Below are 11,094 nucleotides of genomic sequence, written 5' to 3'. Positions count from 1 at the left end.
TTTATACCCTGAAAATATAATATACCTTAACATATTGTCCTCGACTCAGTTTACAGTTAACTAACTAAGTTCAATCGTTTAAACACATAGTGTCATTCGCATACTCCCGCGTCCTATCTGACACAAAGTTCAATCTGCATGCTACAGTAAAGCTGCAGTTCCATTTGGCCATGACGGAAAGTGACCCATCCAAAGCCTAATTAAGAGACAATAATTACTCAGAGCTGAAAACAATGAGGTCACTAAAACAGGTAATTATTAAATGCTACAGTGGATAGTTTCAGTAAAGCCGGATGAGAGCCCTCATTTAGCTTGAGGTCTCTATGAAAGGAATCGATTTACAATAACTATACCCGTTTGTGTTCGGATGTGGTTTACGACACATTGTGACTTATGTGTGAGCCCATCGTTTTTATCCAGTAGCGGTGCATGTTTGCGCTGCTAGGTGCTGACAGTGTATTTTCACATTTTGCTTATGGAAAGCTCTCTGGTTTGATTGAGACACAATGAGAGGGGTTAAATGAATTTAGCCCCGCTCCATCCGCCATAGTCACAGACGGAATATTATAGTTTCCAATTAATTCTCCAAGACACAGAGATGGACGCTGGCTAAGCTTCAGCTCTGTGCCCAGAGTAAACTCTTGGCTACACACCTATGATTCCTTGTGTTCGTGACTAACATTAGTAGTTGCTAGCCGTTTTAGATCTCATCCGCCACAGCAACCACAATACAGAAAACATATCTGGTTTTGTGTGGTTTAACTCATTATCTCAAATGGCATCTTATTCAAGAGTTTAACGCTTCAACAGATAACCTTGTCTGAACTTTTTAAGAGTCTTCTCTAGATTTATGTGGTGAATATCCATATACGTTAATAAACTCTATGAATTCTGTAAATCATAAATATATATGGCGTAGCCTATTTTTCTAGTGAAGGGTGTTTTATTAAATTTGTTCTGGGATGTCTTTTCACCCGATTTGTACTTAAGAGCTCCTGCTTCTCATATGAAATATAGGTGGTCTTGTGCGTCCAGCTTGTCGCACAACAGTACAAGTGACTAGAGGTCGAAGAGTGCGATTGTGAGAGAAAACGGGAAATCAGACGTTGTTGGCATTGGTGCCCTCGTCCAAAAACCGTGTCGTTCGATGTTTGTTATACCTAACTGCCCGTGGGACTCAGATTCAATACACATACACTCTGCGGTTACTACTTGCATTCAGCTAGGGCACCATCAAACGATTGCAGGACGGCAGATAGGTCCTTACACTGTGCTTGCTCGATTGATTTGGACATAGATGCGCATCTCTGGTGCTGTGCTGATTGGGTCTCATAGAAGCCATGCAGCATTCGGTATTGGAGCTTTGCGCTCTGTCTCAATACGACATATTCCGGAAGCATTGTAAACAGGATTATCATAATTAAATAACTGACTGTTAAAATGTTATCAATAAAATACAAGTAACGGGAGAAAAAAAAGTCGGTGCAAATCAATATTGTATTGTCAATACTTCTCCACACAAACAACAAGCTGACAAGCAATTTTTTTCAACATCAAACTAACATTCTGAAAGAAAATAATTACATTTACAGCGGGGGATAAAATTATAAGATTAAACAAAACAGAATACCATTTTCGTACATTCCCACTGTCCCAGCAAAACGAAACTCCAGTGATGTCACTTCACCTACAGACTGACTAATGTCTCTCCAAAATTTAATAACGGACACCGACAAACACTAGTAAAATAATTCATCAATAAGGCCTGAGGGGTGTGGTATATGACCAATATACACAGCTAAGGGCTGTTTTTAGCACGACGCAAAGCAGAGTGCCTGGACACAGCCCTTAGCCGTGATATATTGGCCATATACCACAAAACCCCCAAGGTCAAGGTGCCTTATTGCTTTTATAAACTGGTTACCAACATAATTGAGCAGTAAAAAATGAATGTTTTGTCATACCCGTGGTACAACGGTCTGTTATGCCAATCATCACTCAGGGCTCAAACCACACAGTTTATAATAAGAGTTAAGGCTGAAGCCTGAGGGGGTACGGTATAATGGCCAATATACCACGGCTAAGGGCTGTTCTTAAGCACGACGCAACACAGAGTGCCTGGACACAGCCCATAGCCGTGGTATACAGTCTGATACCACAGCTTTCAGCATTCAGGGCTGGAAACACACGGTTTAGAATAAGACCTAAGACACTAATAAATAATAAAACAGACACTAGTTCATCCAAACAGATCAGTCTCCATCTTCTGATATTCCAAGAATACATTTCACATGATTTTCACATCACATAAAGTACAGGGTCCATATCAACTAGATTCCTCATCACTTTAGCAAGGTAAACAACTACCTATCCCATCTGTCTGTTCTGGACCCTGACCCCGTCCCGTGTCTGTCTGTTCTGTACCTGACCCCGTGTCTGTCTGTTCTGGTACCTGACCCCGTCCCGTATATGTTTCTGGTACCTGACCCCGTCCCGTGTCTGTCTGTTCTGGTACCTGACCCGTCCCGTGTATGTTCTGGTACCTGACCCCGTCCCGTATATGTTCTGGTACCGACCCCGTCCCGTGTCTGTCTGTTCTGGTACCTGACCCCGTCCCGTGTCTGTCTGTTCTGGTACCTGACCCCGTCCCGTGTCTGTCTGTTCTGGTACCTGACCCGTCCCGTATATGTTCTGGTACCTGACCCGTGGTCTGTCTGTTCTGGTACCTGACCCCGTCCCGTGTATGTTCTGGTACCTGACCCCGTCCCGTATATGTTCTGGTACCTGACCCCGTGTCTGTCTGTTCTGTACCTGACCCCGTCCCGTATATGTTCTGGTACTGACCCCGTCCGTGTATGTTTGGTACCTGACCCCGTCCCGTGTATGTTTCTGGTACCTGACCCCGTCCCGTATATGTTCTGGTACCTGACCCCGTCCCGTGTATGTTCTGGTACTGACCCCGTCCCGTATATGTTCTGGTACCTGACCCCGTGTCTGTCTTTTCTGGTACCTGACCCCGTCCCGTATATGTTCTGGTACCTGACCCCGACCCGTATATGTTCTGGTACCTGACCCCGTCCCGTATATGTTCTGGTACCTGACCCCGTCCCGTATATGTTCTGGTACCTGACCCCGTCCCGTATATGTTCTGGTACCTGACCCCGACCCGTATATGTTCTGGTACCTGACCCCGACCCGTGTATGTTTCTGGTACCTGACCCCGACCCGTATATGTTCTGGTACCTGACCCCGACCCGTATAGTTCTGGTACCTGACCCCGTCCCGTGTATGTTCTGGTACCTGACCCCGTCCCGTATGTTCTGGTACCTGACCCCGTCCCGTGTATGTTCTGTACCTGACCCAGTCCCGTATATGTTCTGGTACCTGACCCCATCTGGTCTCTGTTCTGGACCCTAAACCTTCTTTCTCTGTCTTTATACAAGGCACGCTGTTTAACCCGATCCGTCATAGAGGTACGCTGTTTAACCCGATCCGTCATAGAGGTACACTGTTTAACCCGATCCGTCATAGAGGTACGCTGTGTTGTCCTGTTCATAGATGATGGCCACCGTCTCTCCTGCCTCCGATACAGCAGCACGGTCTGGATACAAACCTGAGAAAAGAACAGATACGTTACGTACAGTTTGGAAATGTTTGGGGAATGTTATCATTATTTATTTATTTATCAGAGAGATGGGATATCATAAAGCAGAATCAGCTAGCCATCAGTTTGAAAACATTCGTTCTACCAGTATTCTTACTGTTCATCATGTAATCCTGCACATTTTATAATCACAGCAACCACAGTGGCATGTGGCAATGTCCTCAGGGCAATGTCCTCAATCACAGGGACATTGGGATCTTTTCTTTTTTAACCAGAGGAAGGAGTGCCTCCTACTGGACCTCCGACACCACTTCCAGCAGCAGCTGGTCTCATCAGAACCGACCCTGCTTAGTGGAATGCTGCTGGACTCTAGTGATACAGTACATTCACATTACAGCCGTATTCTWMAATTGATTAAATAACATTCTCAATATACAAATCAATACCCAATAATGAAAGCAAAAACAGGTTTAGAAAGTTTAGCAAATGTATAAAACATATTTACATAGGTATTCAGACCCTTTGCTATGAGAATCGAAATTGAGCTCAGGTGCATCCTGTTTCCATTGATCATCCATGAGATGTTTCTACAACTTGATTGGAGTCCACAGGTGGTAAATTCAATTGAATGGACATGATTTGGAAAGGCACACACCTGTCTATATAAAAGGTCCCACAGTTGACAGTGCATTTCAGAGAAAAAGCCAAGCCATAAGGTCGAAGCAATGCTCAGAGACAGGATTGTGTCGAGGCACAGATCTGGGGAAGGATAACAAAAAGCATCTGCAGCATTGAAGGACCAAGAACACAGTGGCCTCCATCATTCTTAAAATGGAAGAAGTTAGGAACCACCAAAACAGGCCAAACTGAGCAATCGGAGGAGCATTTAATTTAACCTTCATTTAACTAGGTAAGTCAGTTGAGAACAATTTCTTATTCACAATGACCACCTACCCCGGCCAAACCCGGACAACGCTGGGCCAATTGTGTGCCGCCCTATGGGACTCCCAATCGCGGCCTGTTGTGATACAGTCTGGAATCAAACCTGGGTCTGTWGTGACGCCTCTAGCACTGAGACGCAGTGCCTTAGATCGCTGCGCCACTCGGGAGAAGGGCATTGGTCAGGGAGGTGACCAAGAACCCGATGGTCAATGACAGACCTCCAGAGTTCCTCTGTGATGATAGAAGAACCTTCCAGAAGAACAACCATCTCTGCAGCACTCCACCAATCAGGTCTTTATGGTAGAGTGGCCAGACAGAAGCCACTCCTCAGTAAAAGGCACATGACAGCCTGCTTGGAGTTTGGCAAAGGCACCTAAAGGACTCTCAGACCATGAGAAACAAGTTTCGCTGGTCTGATGAAACCAAGAGTGAACTCTTTAGCCTGAATGCCAAGCATCACGTCTGGAGGAAACCTGGCACCATCTCTACGGTGAAGCATGGTGGTGGAAGCATCATGCTGTGGGGATGTTTTTCAGCGATAGCGACTGGAAGACGAGTCAGGATCAAGGTAATGAGAAACAGAGCAAAGTAGAGAGCAATCCTTGAAGTCCTGAGCGCTCTGGAGCAGGTTCTCAGAATGGGGCGAAGGTTCACCTTCCACCAAGACAACGACCCTAAGCATACAGCCAAGATAACGCAGGAGTGGCTTCRGGACAAGTCGCTGAATGTCCTTGAGTGGCCCAGCCAACATCCGGACTTGAACCCAATCGAACACCTCTGGAGAGACCTGAAAATATGTGCGACGCTCCCCATCCAACCTGACAGAGATTGAGAGGATCTGCAGAGAAGAATGGGAGAAACTCCCCAAAATACAGGTGTGCCAAGCTTGTAGTGTCAAACCCAAGAAGACTCAAGGCTGTAATCGCTGCCAAAGGTGCTTCAACAAAGGACTGAGTAAAGGGTCTGAATACTTATGTAAATGTGATTTATTTGTGATAAATGTGCAACATTATCTAAACCTGGTTCTGTTGTTATTATGGGGTATTGTGTATATATTTTTTAATCGAATTTAGAATAAAGCTGTAATGTAACAAAATGTGGAAGGTCTAGGGGTCTGAATACTTTGAATGCACTGTACATATTTTATATAAAACATTCTATTGTCTAGTGTATATATATATATTGTTACATTGAGTGATTTTTAGCAGACCCTCTTATCCAGATTGACTTATAGTGGGTGCATACATTTTGTTGTACTGTCCCCCATGGGAAACAAACCCACAACCCTGCCATTTCAAGAGACATGCTCTATCAACTGACCCACAACGGACACTACATGGTCAAAAGTACGGGGACACGCCTTCAAATGACTGGATTCGGGCTATTTCAGCCACACGCGTTGCTGACGGGCGTATATAATCTAACACACAGCCATGCAATCTCCATAGACAAACATTGGCAGTAGAATGGCCCTTACTGAAGAGCTCATAGACTTTCAACATGGCACCGTCATAGAGTGCCACCTTTCCAACAAGCCAGTCTAATTCCTGCCGTGCTGGAGTTGCCCCGGTCAACTGTAAGTGCTGGTTTTGTGAAGTGGAAACATCTAGGAGCAACAATGGCTCAGCCGCAAAGTGGTAGGCCACACAAGGTCACAGAACGTGACTGTTCCAAACTGCCTCTGGAAGCAACGTCAGCACAAGAACTGTTCCGTCGGGAGCTTCATGAAATGGTTTTCCATGGCCGAGCAGCCACACACACAAGCATAAAATCAGGAGTACACTGCCTGTCTGAATGCGTAGTGCCAACTGTAAAGTTTGGTGGAGGATGAATAATAGTCTGGGGCTGTTTTTCATGGTTCAGGCCCCTTAGTTCCACTGAAGGGAAATCTTAACGCTACAGCATATAATGACATTCAAAACAATTCGGTGCTTCCAACTTTGGGGGAAGGCCCTTTCCTGTTTCAGCATGACAATGYCCCCGTGCACAAAACGAGGTCCATACCGAAATGGTTGGAGATTGGTGTGGAAGTTAGCCTAGCGGTTAAGAGCGTTGGGCCAGTAACCCAAAAGGTTATTGTCCCGTATTGTTATGTATTGTGACATACCCTCTCTTCATTCAGCAAGTTATATTGTTGTGTTGTCGTGTATTGTCGCGTCGCGTATTGTCGTGTATTGTCGTGCCGTGTCGTGTATTGTATTGTCGTGTATTGTCGCGGCGTGTCCCATACCGAAATGGTTGGAGATTGGTGTGGAAGTTAGCCTAGCGGTTAAGAGCGTTGGGCCAGTAACCCAAAAGGTTATTGTCCCGTATTGTTATGTATTGTGACATACCCTCTCTTCATTCAGGCAAGTTGTTCTTCTCAGCTGGTTGACGGTGTTTTTCCAGACCCACCAGTTTATCCAGGTGTCTCCTGTGTCTCTGCTGCAATACCTTCACCTTCTTCTGAAGCTCTTGTCACAATGGCTTCCAGCTGCTCCTTACTCAGGCTGTTTCTTATTGTAGCTAACAGAGGAGACGGTACAGTGGTTAGTTTAGGATGTTATTGTAAGAGGGTTAAGGTGTAGAGGGTTGAGGTGTAGAGGGTTGAGGTGGTAGAGGGGTTTAAGGTGTTAGAGGGTTGAAGTGTGTAGAGGGTTGAGTGTGTAGAGGGTTGAGGTATAGAGGGTTGAGGTTAGAGGGTTGAAGGTGTAGAGGGTTGAGGTGTAGAGGGTTGAGGGTGTAGAGGGTTAAGGTGTAAGGGGTAGGTGTAGAGGGTTTGAGGTTAGGAGGGTTAAGGTTGTAGAGGTTGAGGTGTAGAGGTAGGTGTAGAGGGTTAAGGGTTAAGGTGTAGAGGGTTAAGGTGTAGAGGGTTAAGGTGTAGAGGGTTAACGGTTAAGGTGTAGAGGGTTAAGGTGTAGAGGGTTAAGGGTTAAGGTGTAGAGGGTTGAGGTGTAGAGGGTTAAGGTGTAGAGGGTTAACGGTTAAGGTGTAGAGGGTTGAGGTGTAGAGGGTTGAGGTGTAGAGGGTTGAGGTGTAGAGGGTTAAGGTGTAGAGGGTTAAGGGTTCTCTATACCGGTGTTCCTCCAGTTGGCTTCCCCGATGTTCCATATGGTCCTCTGGAGTCTGTCCTTCCTCCGTCGCCAGTCTCTCCAGCGTGAGGATAAGTGATGCAGGAGAGGGGGGCATGTGCTTGGACACTATTGGCAGTGTGGAGACGATGGGTGTGGGGCTGAGAGCGGAGGACAGCACAGTGTCTGAGGGGATGCTGAACTGAGCAGCCCCGCTGGACAGAATGTTGGGGATCGTCTCAAAGTAGGCGATGATCTGAGCCCCACCGCCGTGGTCGTCCTGGGAGACAGACAGCTCCTCCTCCGTCTCGGGAGAGACGTTCTCCATGACCAGAGATGTCGGGGACAACACAAAATTACCGACATCTTCCGTCGTTCCGAGGTCATGACCCTCAGTCAAGATGGCTGCTGTGACCCCACTCACCACCTCTTCCAACCCACCCAGATCCTCTACTGTCTGGAACACAGTAACAGGGAAGTCTCCTGCAGCCCCGTCATGGCTCCTCCCCTCTAATAGTGACAGAGGTGCTGTGTGTAGAAGGCCCACTGTGTGGCCAGTCACGTCCCGCTCCTCCAGCAGCTCTGCCTCCTCAGTCGCTGAGGGGTTAACAGTGACCTCGTAGAGTGTCACTGTGTTGTCACTGTCTGTGGAGTCGCTAGCTGGCATCCCAACGTCAAAAGAGGTGGTCCGTTGTTTCCTGCCRTGTCGCAGCCTTTTGGATTTCTGACTCTCACCGTGTTCCTCACCTTTACGTTTCTGACCAAATCAAAAAGGGAAAGAGGAAGAGTGTTGTCAAACTTCTGAAACTAATCATTTAAAAAAGCACAAAAATTATGTAGAACTTGAAGGAAGGAACATAAACCAACATGGAGGGCTTTCCCCCATTACATTTAGGTTGACTTCATCAGGCATAACACATCACATTTACGGACAATACCTAGGGTTAGAGTTACTATACAGAGCATTCGGAAAGTATTCTTCACGTTTTCAACATTTTGATACATCACAGCCTTATTCTAAAATGTATTAAATAAAAATGTTTCCTCAATCTACACACAAAACCACACAATGACAGAGCGCTCAGGACCTCAGACTGGGGTGAAGGTTCACCTTCCAACAGGACAACGACCCTAAGCACACAGCCAAGACAACGCAGGAGTGGCTTCGGGACAAGTCTCTGAATGTCCTTGAGTGGCCCGGCCAGAGCCTGGACTTGAACCCGATCCAACATCTCTGGAGAGACCTGAAAATAGCTGTGCAGCGACGCTCCCCATCCAACCTGACAGAGCTTGAGAGGATCTGCAGAGAAGGATGGGAAAAACTTCCCAAATACAGGTCGGCCAAGCTTGTAGCTTCATACCCAAGAAGACTCGAGGCTGTAATCGCTGCTTCAACAAAGTACTGAGTAAAGGGTCTGAATACTTATGTTAATGTAATATTTCAATTTTTATAAGTTTGCAAAAATGTATTAAAAAAACTGTTTTTGCTTTGTCATTATGGGTTATTGTCAGTAGATTGAAGGGGGAAAACAACTTAATCAATTTTATAATAAAGCTGTAACGTAACCAAATGTGGAAAAAGTGAAGGGGTTAATCCTTTCCAAATCCACTGTACCTCAGTGAGCTGGAAGACAGTAGGCACAGCGTTATTCTCCAGGTAGCGAATCCCCCAACGCAGCTTGAAGYTGGAAGATGCAAAATGTTCATGACAGATGTACTGGTGTCTGGWAGGGCACCAGTCCTCACGACCCATGTTTTTCAACCACTGCTCTAACCGAGCTGGATCCTGCAGTGGAAACCTACAGGGGCAGGAGAACAGTATTACTTTCCAACAACAACCTGCTTCAGTCAGCTCATGCCACTGACACACATTGCGAAACATCGACCGTGTGGCACAGGAGATCAGTTAACACATTTATTTTGTAATTATATATATTTTTTTTGAACTAGGCAAGTCAATTAAATTAATTGTAAATAAGAATTTGTTCTTATTTTATTTCACCTTTATAAAACTAGGCAAGTCAGTTAAAAACAAATTCTTATTTACAATGATGCCTACCAAAAGGCAAATGGCCTCCTGTGGAGACCGGGGTTAGGATAAAAAATWAAGTATTATTTACAATGACGCCTACACCGGCCAAACCCGGACGACGCTGAGCCAATCACGGTCGGTTGTGATACAGCCTGGATTCGAACCAGGGTGTCTGTAGTGACGCCTCTAGCACTGAGATGCCTTAGACCGCTGCGCCACTCGGGAGCCCCACACGTCAAATACATTACTTGGTTAGCTAACTAACTATCAATATGGTTTAACACACGTCATGTGTCAAACTAGTATTAATATTTGTGACACGATTTGTTTATTTCACCTTTATTTAACCRGGTAGTCGAGAACAGTTGGGGGATGACCGCGGGGATCTCAGACGATACGAAAGAGAGGTTGAACAGRCTAGTAATAGGGGTTGCATCAATGATAATGCTTGATACCGTCACCTTGCCATTCATAGTAGCCAACTAAACTTAMCTGAAGTTGAGTGGCGACTACAGTTCCCATGACAGATACAATTAATACGTGTATCCAAAACTATTGTTTTTGGCAGCCAAAAAATAGCTCGCAATTACACAAGACAACGTGTAATTTCGGGATAGTCATTGGGTGCTGAAATCAGTAGTTACAACAACAACAACAAAAAATCTTATAAAACTTATATTTTGTCACATTAAATGTCGTTATTTAAAAAAACTAGTCCACCCACACTAGTCGCCACTTAACTCTATCGTAAATCGGCGAGTTTAATGGGCTATCAATACTATCGAACGTTACTGCTCGCATAGTTACAGTTAATCTAACAACAAATACAGCCATGCTTACTTGTAGAAGCTTTTCCTATCAGAATTGTTATTTCCAGAATCATTCTTGCAGTTCGGTGCAGAACAATACTTGGGCATCTTGTCGACCACCTTGAAGAGTTATCTTTAAAACTGGTCTGGCAAGGTGAGTTGTCAGTTTTGTGATCCACTTGTAGCGTGCGTCAGCTGTTAGCTTGTGTGCGTTACGTCAAAATGATGCGACTCGCATATCACGTGGCGCGCGTTATGCTGCATTCACAACAACTGGGAATGCGGAAATCGCCGACTTCCGAGCGTTCAAACCGGGGAACTCGGGGGAAAAAAACAGACTCCGACTGGGAAAAATCGATTTTTTTTAAACTATTTTTTATTTAACCTTTATTTAACCAGGTAGGCTAGTTGAGAACAAGTTCTCATTTGCAACTGCGACCTGGCCAAGATAAAGCATAGCAATTCGACACATACAACACATACACATACAACAACACACATGGAATTTTAACGGTCATTCAACTCGGAATTCCAACTCGGGAACCCTGTCCTTTTTCTAGATTTCCGACTTTCCGAACAGAAGAACACTGACGTTATGATTTGATCTCGTATTTACCGAGTTTTTTTTAATTTTTAAATGCCACATTCAACACACAC

At 45.2% G+C, this 11,094-nt stretch overlaps 1 protein-coding gene across 1 annotated transcript; it reads right to left on the bottom strand.

Moving 5' to 3' along the window:
* Window positions 1–3,471: 3,471 nt before the first annotated feature.
* Window positions 3,472–10,635, bottom strand: LOC112073531 (THAP domain-containing protein 5). The gene is given in 8 exon segments (XM_070440178.1): window positions 3,472–3,601; window positions 6,486–6,504; window positions 6,880–6,927; window positions 6,929–7,000; window positions 7,002–7,044; window positions 7,596–8,353; window positions 9,212–9,395; window positions 10,469–10,635. Coding segments are annotated over 8 exon segments (1,290 nt in total). The 5' UTR covers window positions 10,546–10,635; the 3' UTR covers window positions 3,472–3,512.
* Window positions 10,636–11,094: the final 459 nt, after the last annotated feature.

The sequence above is a fragment of the Salvelinus sp. IW2-2015 genome, unplaced genomic scaffold (assembly GCF_002910315.2).
Source record: "Salvelinus sp. IW2-2015 unplaced genomic scaffold, ASM291031v2 Un_scaffold2286, whole genome shotgun sequence".
Lineage (NCBI taxonomy): Eukaryota > Metazoa > Chordata > Actinopteri > Salmoniformes > Salmonidae > Salvelinus > Salvelinus sp. IW2-2015.
This window is presented reverse-complemented; position numbering and strand designations above follow the sequence as displayed.